Source organism: Oncorhynchus mykiss, chromosome 21 (genome assembly GCF_013265735.2).
Source record: "Oncorhynchus mykiss isolate Arlee chromosome 21, USDA_OmykA_1.1, whole genome shotgun sequence".
Lineage (NCBI taxonomy): Eukaryota > Metazoa > Chordata > Actinopteri > Salmoniformes > Salmonidae > Oncorhynchus > Oncorhynchus mykiss.
In genome coordinates, this window is record NC_048585.1 from 63,539,323 (window position 1) to 63,555,114 (window position 15,792).

At 42.9% G+C, this 15,792-nt stretch overlaps 1 protein-coding gene across 1 annotated transcript in view; it reads right to left on the reverse strand.

The window, feature by feature from the left end:
* The window catches only part of camta2 (calmodulin binding transcription activator 2), a 127,436-nt gene that overhangs the window by 104,648 nt on the left and 6,996 nt on the right, over positions 1-15,792 (reverse strand). The window contains exons 2-4 of the mRNA XM_036956534.1: positions 15,532-15,641; positions 10,151-10,257; positions 5,794-5,861 (exon numbers count right to left, since the gene is read on the reverse strand). Of these exons, the coding sequence (XP_036812429.1) occupies positions 5,794-5,861; positions 10,151-10,257; positions 15,532-15,568 (212 nt within the window). The 5' untranslated portion in view covers positions 15,569-15,641. The remainder of the gene's footprint in view (positions 1-5,793; positions 5,862-10,150; positions 10,258-15,531; positions 15,642-15,792) is intronic.

A 15,792-nucleotide genomic window follows, 5' to 3' on the forward strand; every position in this document is an offset into this window, starting at 1 on the left:
ATCTATTGTTCTTATTTTTGTTGTTGTGTGATTTGGATTAATCCCCTCTACCACACGGAACCCCACTAATCTACTGACCGAACGCAAGAGGTGGCTAACAACAGACTCCATCCTATGCTAGCTTGCTACCGGTTGGCTTGGCTAGCTGTCTAAATCGCCGTGACCCTAAACCAACCTCTCCACTCACTGGACCCTTTTGATCACTCGACTAAGCATGCCTCTCCTTAATGTCAATATGTCTTGTCCATTGCTGTTCTGGTTAGTGTTTATTGGCTTATTTCACTGTAGAGCCTCTAGTCCTGCTCACTATACCTTATCCAACCTATTAGTTCCACCACCCACACATGCAATGACATCTCCTGGTTTCAATGATGTTTCTAGAGACAATATCTCTCTCTTCATCACTCAATACCTAGGTTTACCTCCACTGTATTCACATCCTACCTTACCTTTGTCTGTACATTATACCTTGATGCTATTTTATCGCCCCCAGAAACCTCCTTTTACTCTCTGTTCCAGACGTTCTAGACGACCAATTCTTATTGCTTTTAGTCGCACCCTTATTCTACTCCTCCTATGTTCCTCTGGCGATGTAGAGGTGAATCCAGGCCCTGCAGTGCCTAGCTCCACTCCTATTCCCCAGGCGCTCTCTTTTGACGACTTCTGTAACCGTAATAGCCTTGGTTTCATGCATGTTAACATTAGAAGCCTCCTCCCTAAGTTTGTTCTATTCACTGCTTTAGCACACTCTGCCAACCCGGATGTTCTAGCTGTGTCTGAATCCTGGCTTAGGAAGACCACCAAAAATTCAGACATTTTAATTCCAAACTACAACATTTTCAGACAAGATAGAACTGCCAAAGGGGGCGGTGTTGCAATTTACTGCAAAGATAGCCTGCAGAGTTCTGTCCTACTATCCAGGTCTGTACCCAAACAATTTGAACTTCTACTTTTAAAAATCCACCTTTCTAAAAACAAGTCTCTCACCGTTGCCGCCTGCTATAGACCACCCTCTGCCCCCAGCTGTGCTCTGGACACCATATGTGAACTGATTGCCCCCCATCTATCTTCAGAGCTCGTGCTGCTAGGCGACCTAAACTGGAACATGCTTAACACCCCAGCCATCCTACAATCTAAACTTGATGCCCTCAATCTCACACAAATTATCAATGAACCTACCAGGTACCTCCCCAAAGCCTTAAACACGGGCACCCTCATAGATATCATCCTAACCAACTTCCCCTCTAAATACACCTCTGCTGTCTTCAACCAAGATCTCAGCGATCACTGCCTCATTGCCTGCATCCGTAATGGGTCAGCGGTCAAACGACCTCCTCTCATCACTGTAAAACGCTCCCTGAAACACTTCAGCGAGCAGGCCTTTCTAATCGACCTGGCCGGGGTATCCTGGAAGGATATTGACCTCATCCCGTCAGTAGAGGATGCCTGGATATTTTTTAAAAATGCCTTCCTAACCATCTTAAATAAACATGCCCCATTCAAGAAATTTAGAACCAGGAACAGATATAGCCCTTGGTTCTCCCCAGACCTGACTGCCCTTAATCAACACAAAAACGTCCTATGGCGTTCTGCATTAGCATCGAACAGCCCCCGTGATATGCAGCTGTTCAGGGAAGCTAGAAACCATTATACACAGGCAGTTAGAAAAGCCAAGGCTAGCTTTTTCAAGCAGAAATTTGCTTCTTGCAACACTAACTCAAAAAAGTTCTGGGACACTGTAAAGTCCATGGAGAATAAGAACACCTCCTCCCAGCTGCCCACTGCACTGAAGATAGGAAACACTGTCACCACTGATAAATCCACCATAATTGAAAATTTCAATAAGCATTTTTCTACTGCTGGCCATGCTTTCCACCTGGCTACTCCTACCCCTGTCAACAGCACTGCACCCCCAACAGCAACTCGCCCAAGCCTTCCCCATTTCTCCTTCTCCCAAATCCATTCAGCTGATGTTCTGAAAGAGCTGCAAAATCTGGACCCCTACAAATCAGCCGGGCTAGACAATCTGGACCCTTTCTTTCTAAAATTATCTGCCGAAATTGTTGCCACCCCTATTACTAGCCTGTTCAACCTCTCTTTCGTGTCGTCTGAGATTCCCAAAGATTGGAAAGCAGCTGCGGTCATCCCCCTCTTCAAAGGGGGGGACACTCTTGACCCAAACTGCTACAGACCTATATCTATCCTACCATGCCTTTCTAAGGTCTTCGAAAGCCAAGTCAACAAACAGATTACCGACCATTTTGAATCTCACCATACCTTCTCTGCTATGCAATCTGGTTTCAGAGCTGGTCATGGGTGCACCTCAGCCACGCTCAAGGTCCTAAACGATATCTTAACCGCCATCGATAAGAAACATTACTGTGCAGCCGTATTCATTGATCTGGCCAAGGCTTTCGACTCTGTCAATCACCACATCCTCATCGGCAGACTCAACAGCCTTGGTTTCTCAAATGATTGCCTCGCCTGGTTCACCAACTACTTCTCTGATAGAGTTCAGTGTGTCAAATCTGAGGGTCTGTTGTCCGGACCTCTGGCAGTCTCTATGGGGGTGCCACAGGGTTCAATTCTTGGACCGACTCTCTTCTCTGTATACATCAATGAGGTCGCTCTTGCTGCTGGTGAGTCTCTGATCCACCTCTACGCAGACGACACCATTCTGTATACTTCCGGCCCTTCTTTGGACACTGTGTTAACAACCCTCCAGGCAAGCTTCAATGCCATACAACTCTCCTTCCGTGGCCTCCAACTGCTCTTAAATACAAGTAAAACTAAATGCATGCTCTTCAACCGATCACTACCTGCACCTACCCGCCTGTCCAACATCACTACTCTGGACGGCTCTGACTTAGAATACGTGGACAACTACAAATACTTAGGTGTCTGGTTAGACTGTAAACTCTCCTTCCAGACCCATATCAAACATCTCCAATCCAAAGTTAAATCTAGAATTGGCTTCCTATTTCGCAACAAAGCATCCTTCACTCATGCTGCCAAACATACCCTTGTAAAACTGACCATCCTACCAATCCTCGACTTTGGCGATGTAATTTACAAAATAGCCTCCAATACCCTACTCAACAAACTGGATGCAGTCTATCACAGTGCAATCCGTTTTGTCACCAAAGCCCCATACACTACCCACCATTGCGACCTGTACGCTCTCGTTGGCTGGCCCTCGCTTCATACTCGTCGCCAAACCCACTGGCTCCATGTCATCTACAAGACCCTGCTAGGTAAAGTCCCCCCTTATCTCAGCTCGCTGGTCACCATAGCATCTCCCACCTGTAGCACACGCTCCAGCAGGTATATCTCTCTAGTCACCCCCAAAACCAATTCTTTCTTTGGCCGCCTCTCTTTCCAGTTCTCTGCTGCCAATGACTGGAACGAACTACAAAAATCTCTGAAACTGGAAACACTTATCTCCCTCACTAGCTTTAAGCACCAACTGTCAGAGCAGCTCACAGATTACTGCACCTGTACATAGCCCACATATAATTTAGCCCTATCAACTACCTCTTTCCCAACTGTATTTAATTTATTTATTTATTTTGCTCCTTTGCACCCCATTATTTTTATTTCTACTTTGCACATTCTTCCATTGCAAAACTACCATTCCAGTGTTTTACTTGCTATATTGTATTTACCTTGCCACCAAGGCCTTTTTTTGCCTTTACCTCCCTTCTCACCTCATTTGCTCACATTGTATATAGACTTGTTTATACTTTATTATTGACTGTATGTTTGTTTTACTCCATGTGTAACTCTGTGTTGTTGTATCTGTCGAACTGCTTTGCTTTATCTTGGCCAGGTCGCAATTGTAAATGAGAACTTGTTCTCAACTTGCCTACCTGGTTAAATAAAGGTAAAATAAATAAAATAAATAAAATGTGGGTAGATGGTGGGTGAGATGTGAGATGTGGGTGAGTTGTGAGATGTGGGTGATATATGGGTGAGATGGTGGGTGAGATGTGAGATGTGGGTGAGATGTGGGTGAAATGTGGGTGAGTTGTGAGATGTGGGTGAGATGTGGGTAGATGGTGGGTGAGTTGTGGGTAGATGGTGGGTGAGATGTGGGTGAGATGTGGGTGAGAAGTGGGTGAGATGTGAGATGTGGGTGAGTTGTGAGATGTGGGTGAGATGGTGGGTGAGATGTGAGTTGTGGGTGAGATGCGGGTGAGTTGTGGGTGAAATGTGGGTGAGTTGTGAGATGTGGGTGAGATGTGGGTGAGATAGTGGGTGAGATATGAGATGTGGGTGAGATGTGGGTGAGTTGTGAGATGTGGGTGAGATGGTGGGTGAGACATGCGATGTGGGTGAGATGTGAGATGTGGGTGAGATGGTGGGTGAGATGGTGGGTGAGTTGTGGGTAGATGGTGGGTGAGTTGTGGGTAGATGGTGGGTGAGATGTGGGTGAGATGTGGGTGATATGTGGGTGAGATGTGAGATGTGGGTGAGTTGTGAGATGTGGGTGAGATGGTGGGTGAGATGTGAGTTGTGGGTGAGATGCGGGTGAGTTGTGGGTGAGTTGTGGGTGAGATGTGGGTAGATGGTGGGTGAGTTGTGGGTAGATGGTGGGTGAGATGTGCGTTGTGGGTGAAATGCGGGTGAGTTGTGGGTGAAATGTGGGTGAGTTGTGGGTGAGATGTGGGTGAGATAGTGGGTGAGATATGAGATGTGGGTGAGATGTGGGTGAGTTGTGAGATGTGGGTGAGATGGTGGGTGAGACATGCGATGTGGGTGAGATGTGAGATGTGGGTGAGATGGTGGGTGAGATGGTGGGTGAGATGGTGGGTGAGATGCGAGATGGTGGGTGAGATGTGGGTGAGATGTGAGATGTGGGTGAGATGGTGGGTGAGATGTGGGTGAGATGTGGGTGAGATGTGAGATGTGGGTGAGATGTGGGTGAGATGTGAGATGTGGGTGAGATGGTGGGTGAGATGTGAGATGGTGGGTGAGATGGTGGGTGAGATGTGGGTGAGATGTGGGTGAGATGGTGGGTGAGATGTGGGTGAGATGGTGCGTGAGATGGTGGGTGAGATGGTGGGTGAGATGTGGGTGAGATGTGGGTGAGATGGTGGGTGAGATGTGGGTGAGATGGTGGGTGAGATGTGGGTGAGATGTGTGTGTGTTTCTCGGTGTGTGTGTGTTTCTCGGTGTGTGTGTTGGTGTTTCTCAGTGTGTGTGTCTCAGTGTGTGTTTCTCAGTGTGTGTTTCTCAGTGTGTGTGTGTGTGTGTGTTTCTCTGTGTGTGTGTTGGTGTTTCTCGGTGTGTGTGTTGGTGTTTCTCGGTGTGTGTTTCTCTGTGTGTGTTTCTCAGTGTGTGTTTCTCAGTGTGTGTTTCTCAGTGTGTGTGTTGGTGTGTGTGTGTGTGTGTGTGTTTCTCTGTGTGTGTGTGTTTCTCGGTGTGTGTGTTGGTGTGTGTGTGTGTTTCTCGGTGTGTGTGTGTTTCTCGGTGTGTGTGTTGGTGTTTCTCAGTGTGTGTGTCTCAGTGTGTGTTTCTCAGTGTGTGTTTCTCAGTGTGTGTGTGTGTGTGTGTTTCTCTGTGTGTGTGTTGGTGTTTCTCGGTGTGTGTGTTGGTGTTTCTCTGTGTGTGTTTCTCTGTGTGTGTTTCTCAGTGTGTGTTTCTCAGTGTGTGTTTCTCAGTGTGTGTGTTGGTGTGTGTGTGTGTGTGTGTGTTTCTCTGTGTGTGTGTGTTTCTCGGTGTGTGTGTTGGTGTGTGTGTGTGTTTCTCGGTGAGTGTGTGTGTTACTCGGTGTGTGTGTTGGTGAGTTACCTGGTCTTGAGCGAGCAGGATAGCCACTCTTCATGTCTGTCAAATGTGATCAAGTAGGATGCAATCTCCTAGGAAACAACATCTGTTATAACTAATTCATAACCACTGTATCACTCACTACCTTACTACTAGTCACTAGTCTGTAACCAGTCTCTCTATAACAAGTGTGGAAATCAGCATTTAACTTTTACTTGAAGAATAATTTGTAACAGCCTAAAACTAGTATATAACTAGTATATAATAGGCCTATAACTAGTCTATAAATCAGTCCAGTCTATAAAACCAGTTCAGTCTATAATAAGTATTTAAGTATATAACAGTCTATAACAAGTCTATAACAAGTCTATAACAAGTATTTAAGTCTATAACAAGTCTATAACAAGTCTATAACAGTCTATAACAGTCTATAACAAGTCTATAACAATCAATAACAGTCTATAACAGTATATAACAGTCGATAACAGCCTATAACTAGTCTATAAATCAGTCCAGTCTATAAAACCAGTCCAGTCTATAATAAGTATTTTAGTCTATAACAGTCTATAAAAGTCTATAACAGTCTATAACAAGTATATACCAAGTCTATAACAGTCTATAACAGTCTATAACAAGTCTATAACAGTCTATAACAAGTCTATATTAAGTCTATAACAAGTCTATAACAGTCTATAACATTCTATAACAGTCGATAACAAGTATTTAAGTCTATAACAGTCTATAACAAGTCTATAACAGTCTATAATAAGTATTTAAGTCAATAACAGTCTATAACAGTCTATAATAAGTATTTAAGTCTATAACAAGTCTATAACAGTCTATAACAGTCTATAACAAGTCTATAACAGTCTATAACAGTATATAACAGTCGATAACAGTATATAACAGTCGATAACAAGTATTTAAGTCTATAACAGTCTATAACAAGTCTATAACAGTCTATAATAAGTATTTAAGTCAATAACAGTCTATAACAGTCTATAACAAGTCTATAAGTCTATAAGTCTATAACAGTCTATAACAGTCTATAACAGTATATAACAGTCGATAACAGCCTATAACTAGTCTATAAATCAGTCCAGTCAATAAAACCAGTCCAGTCTATAATAAGTATTTAAGTCTATAACAGTCTATAACAGTCTATAACAGTCTATAACAGTCAATAAAAAGTCTAAAACCGTCTATAAAAGTCTATAACAGTCTATAAAAGTCTATAACAGTATATAACAAGTCTATAACAGTCTATAACAGTCTATAACAGTATATAACAGTCTATAACAAGTCTATAACAGTCTATAACAAGTCTATAATAAGTCTATAACAAGTATTTCAGTCTATAACAAGTCTATAACAGTCTATGACAAGTCTATAACAGTCTATAACAAGTCTATAACAGTCTATAACAGTCTATAAAAGTCTATAACAGTATATAACAGTCTATAACAGTCTATAACAGTATATAACAGTCGATAACAAGTCTATAACAGTCTATAACAGTCGATAACAAGTCTATAACAGTCTATAACAGTCTATAACAAGTCTATAACAGTCTATAATAAGTGTTTAAGTCTATAACAGTCTATAACAGTCTATAACTAGTATATAAGTCTATAACAGTCTATAACAAGTATTTAAGTCTATAACAAGTCTATAACAGTATATAACAAGTCTATAACAGTCTATAACAGTCATTAACAAGTCTATAACGGTATATAACAGTCTATAACTAGTATATAAGTCTATAACAGTCTATAACAAGTATTTAAGTCTATAACAAGTCTATAACAAGTCTATAACAAGTCTATAACAAGTCTATAGCAAGCCTATAGCAAGTCTATAACAGTCTATAACAGTCTATAACAGTCGATAACAAGTCTATCAGTCTATAACAGTCTATAACAAGTCTATAACAAGTCTATAACAAGTCTATAGCAAGCCTATAGCAAGTCTATAACAGTCTATAACAGTCTATAACAGTCGATAACAAGTCTATCAGTCTATAACAGTCTATAACAAGTCTATAACAGTCTATAACTGTTTATAACAGTCTATAACAGTATATAACAGTCGATAACACGTCTATAACAGTATATAACAGTCTATAACAAGTCTATAACAGTCTATAACAGTCGATAACAAGTCTATAACAGTCTATAACAGTCGATAACAAGTCTATAACAGTCTATAACAGTCTATAACAAGTCTATAACAGTCTATAACTAGTATATAAGTCTATAACAGTCTATAACAAGTCTATAACAGTCTATAACAAGTATTTAAGTCTATAACAAGTCTATAACAGTATATAACAGTCTATAACAAGTCTATAACAAGTCTATAACAGTCTATAACAGTCTATAACAAGTCTATAACAGTCTATAACAAGTCTATAACAAGTATATAGCAAGTCTATAGCAAGTCTATAACAGTCTATAACAAGTCTATCAGTCTATAACAGTCTATAACAAGTCTATAACAGTCTATAACAGTATATAACAGTCGATAACAAGTCTATAACAGTCTATAATAAGTATTTAAGTCAATAACAGTCTACAACAAGTCTATAACAAGTCTATAACAGTCTATAACAGTCTATAACAGTCTATAACAAGTCTATAAGTCTATAACAGTATATAACAAGTCTATAACAGTCTATAACAGTATATAACAGTCTATAACAGTCTATAAGAAGTATTTAAGTCTATAACAAGTCTATAACAGTATATAACAGTCTATAACAGTCTATAACAAGTCAATAACAAGTCTATAACGGTATATAACAGTCTATAACAGTCTATAACAAGTCTATAACAAGTATTTAAGTCTATAACAAGTCTATAACAAGTCTATAACAAGTCTATAGCAAGTCTATAGCAAGTCTATAACAGTCGATAACAAGTCTATAACAAGTCTATAACTGTCTATAAGTCTATAACAGTATATAACAGTCTATAACAAGTCTATAACAAGTCTATAACAAGTCTATAACAAGTCTATAGCAAGTCTATAGCAAGTCTATAACAGTCTATAACAGTCTATAACAAGTCTATAACAAGTCTATAACAAGTCTATAACAAGTTTATAACCAGTTTTGTTTATAACAAGTATATAACCAGTCATAACTAGTCTACAATCAGCCTATAACTAGTCTATAAATTAGTCCAGTCTTTAAAACCAGTCCAGTCTATAATACGTATTTAAGTCTATAACAGTCTATAACAAGTCTATAACAAGTCTATAACAAGTTTATAACCAGTTTAGTTTATAACAAGTATATAACCAGTCATAACTAGTCTATAATCTGCCTATAACTAGTATATAACCAGTCAGTAAGTACTCTATAACTAGTCTATAACCAGTCTAGTCTATAAGACGACTATAACATTATATAACCAGTCTATAACCAGTCTATAACCAGGGTATAACCAGTTAATAAGTACTCTATAACTAGTCTATAACCAGTCTAGTCTATAACCAGTCTATAACCACCGTGCTTCTACACCTGCATTTCTTGCTCTTTGGGGTTTTATGCTGGGTTTCTGTACAGCACTTTGATATATCAGCTGATGTAAGAAGGGCTTTATTTGATAGATTGGTTGTAGACTGGTTATCAATCTAAAGGTAGTCTACAGACTATAACTAGTCCATACCTAGTCTATAATGAGTCTACAGGACAGTGTATAACCTGTCTAGTTCATAACTGGTCTACAACCAGTCTAGTTCATTACTGGTCTACAACCAGTCTACAACCAGTCTATAACACGTCTATAACCAGTCTAGTGCAGAATTATATAACAACTCTATAAATCAGTCTATAACTCGGCTATAATCAGCCTATAACTAGTCTAGTCTATAACAAGTTTATAACCAGTCTATAACAGTCTATAACCAGTATGGTCTATAACTAGTCCATAACCAGAATAAAACTAGTCTATAACCAGAATATAACTAGTCCATAACCAGAATATAACTAGTCCATAACCAGAATATAACTAGTCCATAACCAGAATATAACTAGTTTATAACCAGAATATAACTAGTCCATAACCAGAATATAACTAGTCTATAACCAGAATATAACTAGTCCATAACCAGAATATAACTAGTTTATAACCAGAATATAACTAGTCCATAACCAGAATATAACTAGTCCATAACCAGAATATAACTAGTCCATAACCAGAATATAACTAGTCCATAACCAGAATATAACTAGTCTATAACCAGTCTAGTCTATAACCAGAATATAACTAGTTTATAACCAGAATATAACTAGTCCATAACCAGAATATAACTAGTCTATAACCAGAATATAACTAGTCTATAACCAGTCTAGTCTATAACTAGTTCTTCACTCTACCTCGTTGGTGTTCCATCGTAGTCTCTCCTTGGGTAGGGAGGTGGTTTGAGGGAGACGCTCCAACAACTTGTTAGGCAGAAACACCTTCATCTGGCCTCGGCTGTTCTCTACATACACACAGAGAGACACACACACACACAAACACACAGAGACACACACACACACAAACACACAGAGACACACACACACACACACAGAGATACACACACACACACAGACACACACACACACACACACACACAGAGAGACACACACACACACACACACACACAAAGAAACACAGAGACACACAGAGAGACACACACACACACACAAACACACAGAGACACACACACACACACACACAGATACACACACACACACACACAGACACACACACACACACAAACACACAGAGACACACACACAGAGATACACACACACACACACACACAAAGAAACACAGAGACACACAGAGACACACACAAAGGTTGTTAGGTGAAGGAGTTGGTAGGGTGAGAGAATAGGTGAGAAAATGGAGAGATGGATGGAGAGACAGAGAGATGGAGAAATGGAGAGATGGATGGAGAGATGGAGAGACAGAGAGATGGAGAGACAGAGAGATGGAGAGACAGAGAAATGAAGAGACAGAGAGATGGAGAGACAGAGAGATGGAGAAATGGAGAGATGGAGAAATGGAGAGATGGAGAGACAGAGAGATTGAGAAATGGAGAGATGGAGAGATGGAGAAATGGAGAGATGGAGAGACAGAGAGATGGAGAGATGGATGGATGGATGGATGGATGGATGGAGAGTTGGATGGATGGATGGAGAGATGGAGAGAGACGGATGGAGAGTTGGATGGATGGAGAGTTGGATGGATGGAGAGTTGGATGGATGGAGAGATGGAGAGACAGATGGAGAGAGATGGAGAGTTGGATGGATGGAGAGAAGGATAGACGGATGGAGATATGGATGGAGAGAGATGGAGACGGATGGAGAGACGGAGAGAGAGATGGATGGATGGAAAGATGGATGGAGAGATAGAGAGACGGATGGATGGATGGATGGATGGATGGAGAGTTTGATGATGGATGGAGAGATGGATGAATGGATGGATGGATGGATGGATGGATGGATGGATGGAGAGTTGGATGAATGGATGGAGAGTTGGATGGATGGATGGAGAGATGGATGGATGGATGGATGGAGAGATGGATTGATGATGGAGAGTTGGATGGATGAATAGAGAGACGGATGGAGAGTTGGATGGATGGAGAGACGGATGGAGAGACAGAAAAATATGGAGAGATGGAGAGATAGACGGATGGAGAGTTGGATGGATGGATGGAGAGATGGAGAGATAGACGGATGGAGAGTTGGATATATGGATGGATGGATGGATGGATGGATGGAGAGTTGGATGGATGGAGAGGTAGATGGAGAGTTGGATGGATGGAGAGATGGAGAGACAGATGGAGAGATGGATGGATGGAGAGAAGGATAGACGGATGGAGATATGGAAGGAGAGAGATGGAGAGACGGAGACGGAGAGAGAGATGGATGGATGGAGAGATGGATGGAGAGATAGAGAGACGGATGGATGGATGGATGGATGGATGGATAGAGAGATGGATGGATGGATGGATGGATAGAGAGATGGATGGATGGATGGAGAGTTTGATGATGGATGGAGAGATGGATGGATGGATGGATGGAGAGTTGGATGGATGAAGAGATGGATGGATGGATGGATGGATGGATGGAGAGTTGGATGGAGAGACAGAGAGATGGAGAAATGGATGGAGAGATGGAGAGACAGATGGAGAGACAGAGAGATGAGAGACAGAGAAATGGAGAGATGGAGAGACAGAGAGATGGAGAGACAGAGAGATGGAGAGACAGAGAGATGGAGAGACAGAGAGATGGAGAAATGGAGAGATGGATGGAGAGATGGAGAGACAGATGGAGAGAGATGGAGAGACAGAGAGATGGAGAGATGGATGGAGAGATGGAGAAATGGAGAGACGGAGAGATGGAGAGATGGATGGAGAGACGGATGAAGAGACGGAGAGATGGATGGAGAGAATGATGAAGAGACGGAGAGACGGATGGAGAGACGGATGGAGAGACGGAGAAATGGCTGGAGAGACGGAGAAATGGCTGGAGAAACGGAGAAATGGCTGGAGAAACGGAGAGATGAAGAGATGGATGGAGAGATGGAGAGACAGAAAAATATGGAGAGATGGAGAGACGGATGGAGAGATGGAGAAATGGCTGGAGAGACGGAGAAATGAAGAGATGGATGGAGAGATGGAGAGACAGAAAAATATGGAGAGATGGAGAGACGGATGGAGAGATGGAGAGAGACGGATGGAGAGTTGGATGGATGGATGGATGGATGGATGGATGGAGAGTTGGATGGATGGATGGAGAGATGGAGAGATAAACAGATGGAGAGTTGGATATATGGATGGATGGATGGATGGATGGATGGATGGAGAGTTGGATGGATGGAGAGTTGGATGGAGAGTTGGATGGATGGAGAGTTGGATGGATGGAGAGTTGGAGAGATGGAGAGACGGATGGAGAGATGGAGAAATGGCTGGAGAGACGGAGAAATGGCTGGAGAGACGGAGAAATGAAGTGATGGATGGAGAGACGGAGAAATGGCTGGAGAGACGGAGAAATGGCTGGAGAGACGGAGAAATGAAGAGACGGATGGAGAGATGGAGAAATGGCTGGAGAGACGGAGAAATGGCTGGAGAAATGGAGAGATGAAGAGATAGATGGAGAGATGGAGAGACAGAAAAATATGGAGAGATGGAGAGACGGATGGAGAGTTGGATGGATGGATGGATGGATGGATGGAGAGTTGGATGGATGGATGGAGAGATGGAGAGATAAATGGATGGAGAGTTGGATACATGGATGGATGGATGGATGGATGGATGGATGGATGGATGGATGGATGGAGAGTTGGATGGATGGAGAGTTGGATGGATGGAGAGTTGGATGGATGGAGAGTTGGATGGATGGAGAGATGGAGAGACAGATGGAGAGACAGATGGAGAGACAGAAGGAGAGATGGATGGATGGAGAGAAGGATAGATGGATGGAGATATGGATGGAGAGAGATGGAGACGGATGGAGAGACGGAGAGAGAGATGGATGGATGGAGAGATGGAGAGACAGATGGAGAGATGGATGGATGGATAGAAGGATAGACGGATGGAGATATGAATGGAGAGAGATGGAAAGATGGAGATGGAGAGAGAGATGGATGGATGGAGAGATGGATGGAGAGATAGAGAGACGGATGGATGGATGGATGGATGGATGGGTGGATGGATAGAGAGATGGATGGATGGAGAGTTGGATGGATGGATGGAGAGTTTGATGGATGATGGAGAGATGGATGGATGGATGGATGGAGAGTTGGATGGATGGAGAGATGGATGGATGAATGGATGGAGAGATGGATGGATGGATGGAGAGTTGGATGAATGGATGGAGAGTTGGATGGATGGAGAGATGGATGGATGGAGAGATGGATTGATGATGGAGAGATGGATGGATGAATAGAGAGATGGATGATGGAGAGACGGATGGAGAGTTGGATGGACGGATGGAGAGTTGGATGGATGGATGGAGAGTTTGATGGATGATGGAGAGATGGATGAATGGATGGATGGATGGAGAGTTGGATGAATGGATGGAGAGTTGGATGGATGGATGGATGGAGAGATGGATGGATGGATGGAGAGATGGATTGATGATGGAGAGATGGATGGATGAATAGAGAGATGGAGGATGGAGAGTTGGATGGACGGATGGAGAGTTGGATGGATGGATGGAGAGTTTGATGGATGATGGAGAGATGGATGGATGGAGAGATGGATGAATGGATGGATGGATGGAGAGATGGATGGATGGATGGATGGATGGAGAGTTGGATGAATGGATGGAGAGTTGGATGGATGGATGGATGGAGAGATGGATGGATGGATGGAGAGATGGATTGATGATGAGAGATGGATGGATGAATAGAGAGATGGATGGATGGATGGAGAGACGGATGGAGAGTTGGATGGACGGATGGAGAGTTGGATGGATGGATGGAGAGTTTGATGGATGATGGAGAGATGGATGAATGGATGGATGGAGAGTTGGATGGATGGATGGATGGAGAGATGGATGGATGGATGGAGAGATGGATTGATGATGGAGAGATGGATGGATGAATAGAGAGATGGATGGATGGATGGAGAGACGGATGGAGAGTTGGGTGGATGGAGAGACGGATGGAGAGAGAAAAATATGGACAGATGGAGAGATAGACGGATGGAGAGTTGGATGGATGGATGGATGGATGGATGGAGAGATGGAGAGAGAGATGGATGGATGGTGAGATGGATGGAGAGATAGAGAGACGGATGGATGGATGGATGGATGGATGGATGGATAGAGAGTTGGATGGATGGAGAGATGGATGGATGGATGGAGAGACGGATGGAGAGATGGATGGATGGATGGAGAGTTGGATGGATGGAGAGATGGATGGATGGATGGATGGAGAGACGGATGGAGAGGTGGATGGATGGATGGAGAGAGAGGTGGAAAGAGAGGTGGAGAGAGAGAGATGGAAAAAGATGGAGAAGGATGGAGAGATGGATGAAGAGAGATGGAGACGGATGGAGAGACTGAGAGACGGATGGAGAGATGGATGGAGAGACGGATGGATGGATGGAGAGATGGATGGAGAGAGAGATGGAGACGGATGGAGAGATGGATGGAGAGATGGAGACATATGGAGAGATGGATGGAGAGAGATGGAGACGGATGGAGAGATGGATGGAGAGAGATGGAGACAGATGGAGAGATGGATGGAGAGAGATGGAGACAGATGGAGAGATGGATGGAGAGAGAGATGGAGACGGATGTAGAGATGGATGGAGAGATGGAGACAGATGGAGAGATGGATGGAGAGAGATGGAGACGGATGGAGAGATGGATGGAGAGAGCGGTAGAGAGAGAGATGGAGAAAGATGGAGACGGATGGAGATGGATGGAGAGAGATGGAGACAGATGGAGAGATGGATGGAGAGAGATGGAGACAGATGGAGAGATGGATGGAGAGATGGAGACAGATGGAGAGATGGATGGAGAGAGATGGAGACGGATGGAGAGATGGATGGAGAGATGGAGACGGATGGAGATGGATGGAGAGAGATGGAGAGAGATGGAGAGACTGAGAGACGGATGGAGAGATGGATGGAGAGACGGATGGATGGATGGAGAGATGGATGGAGAGATGGATGGAGAGATGGAGAGACGGATAAATACACAGACAGATGTTTTGTGATGGTGTGACATCATCCGTGTGCGACAGACAGACTCACCTGACTCTTTTGTGCTCTCTCTCTCCTTATTGTTCATGATGACTAGACGACTCACTCCAACCAGCGGCACTACACACAACTCACACACCACAGAGGTCCACACTGCGATACTACACACACACACACACACACAGGAAATCAATACAAATAATATATCAATAAGTAGAAGAGGAACAGATTGGATCAAAGAACACACACCTGGTACACACACACACCTGGTACACACACCTGGTACACACACACACCTAATACACACACACA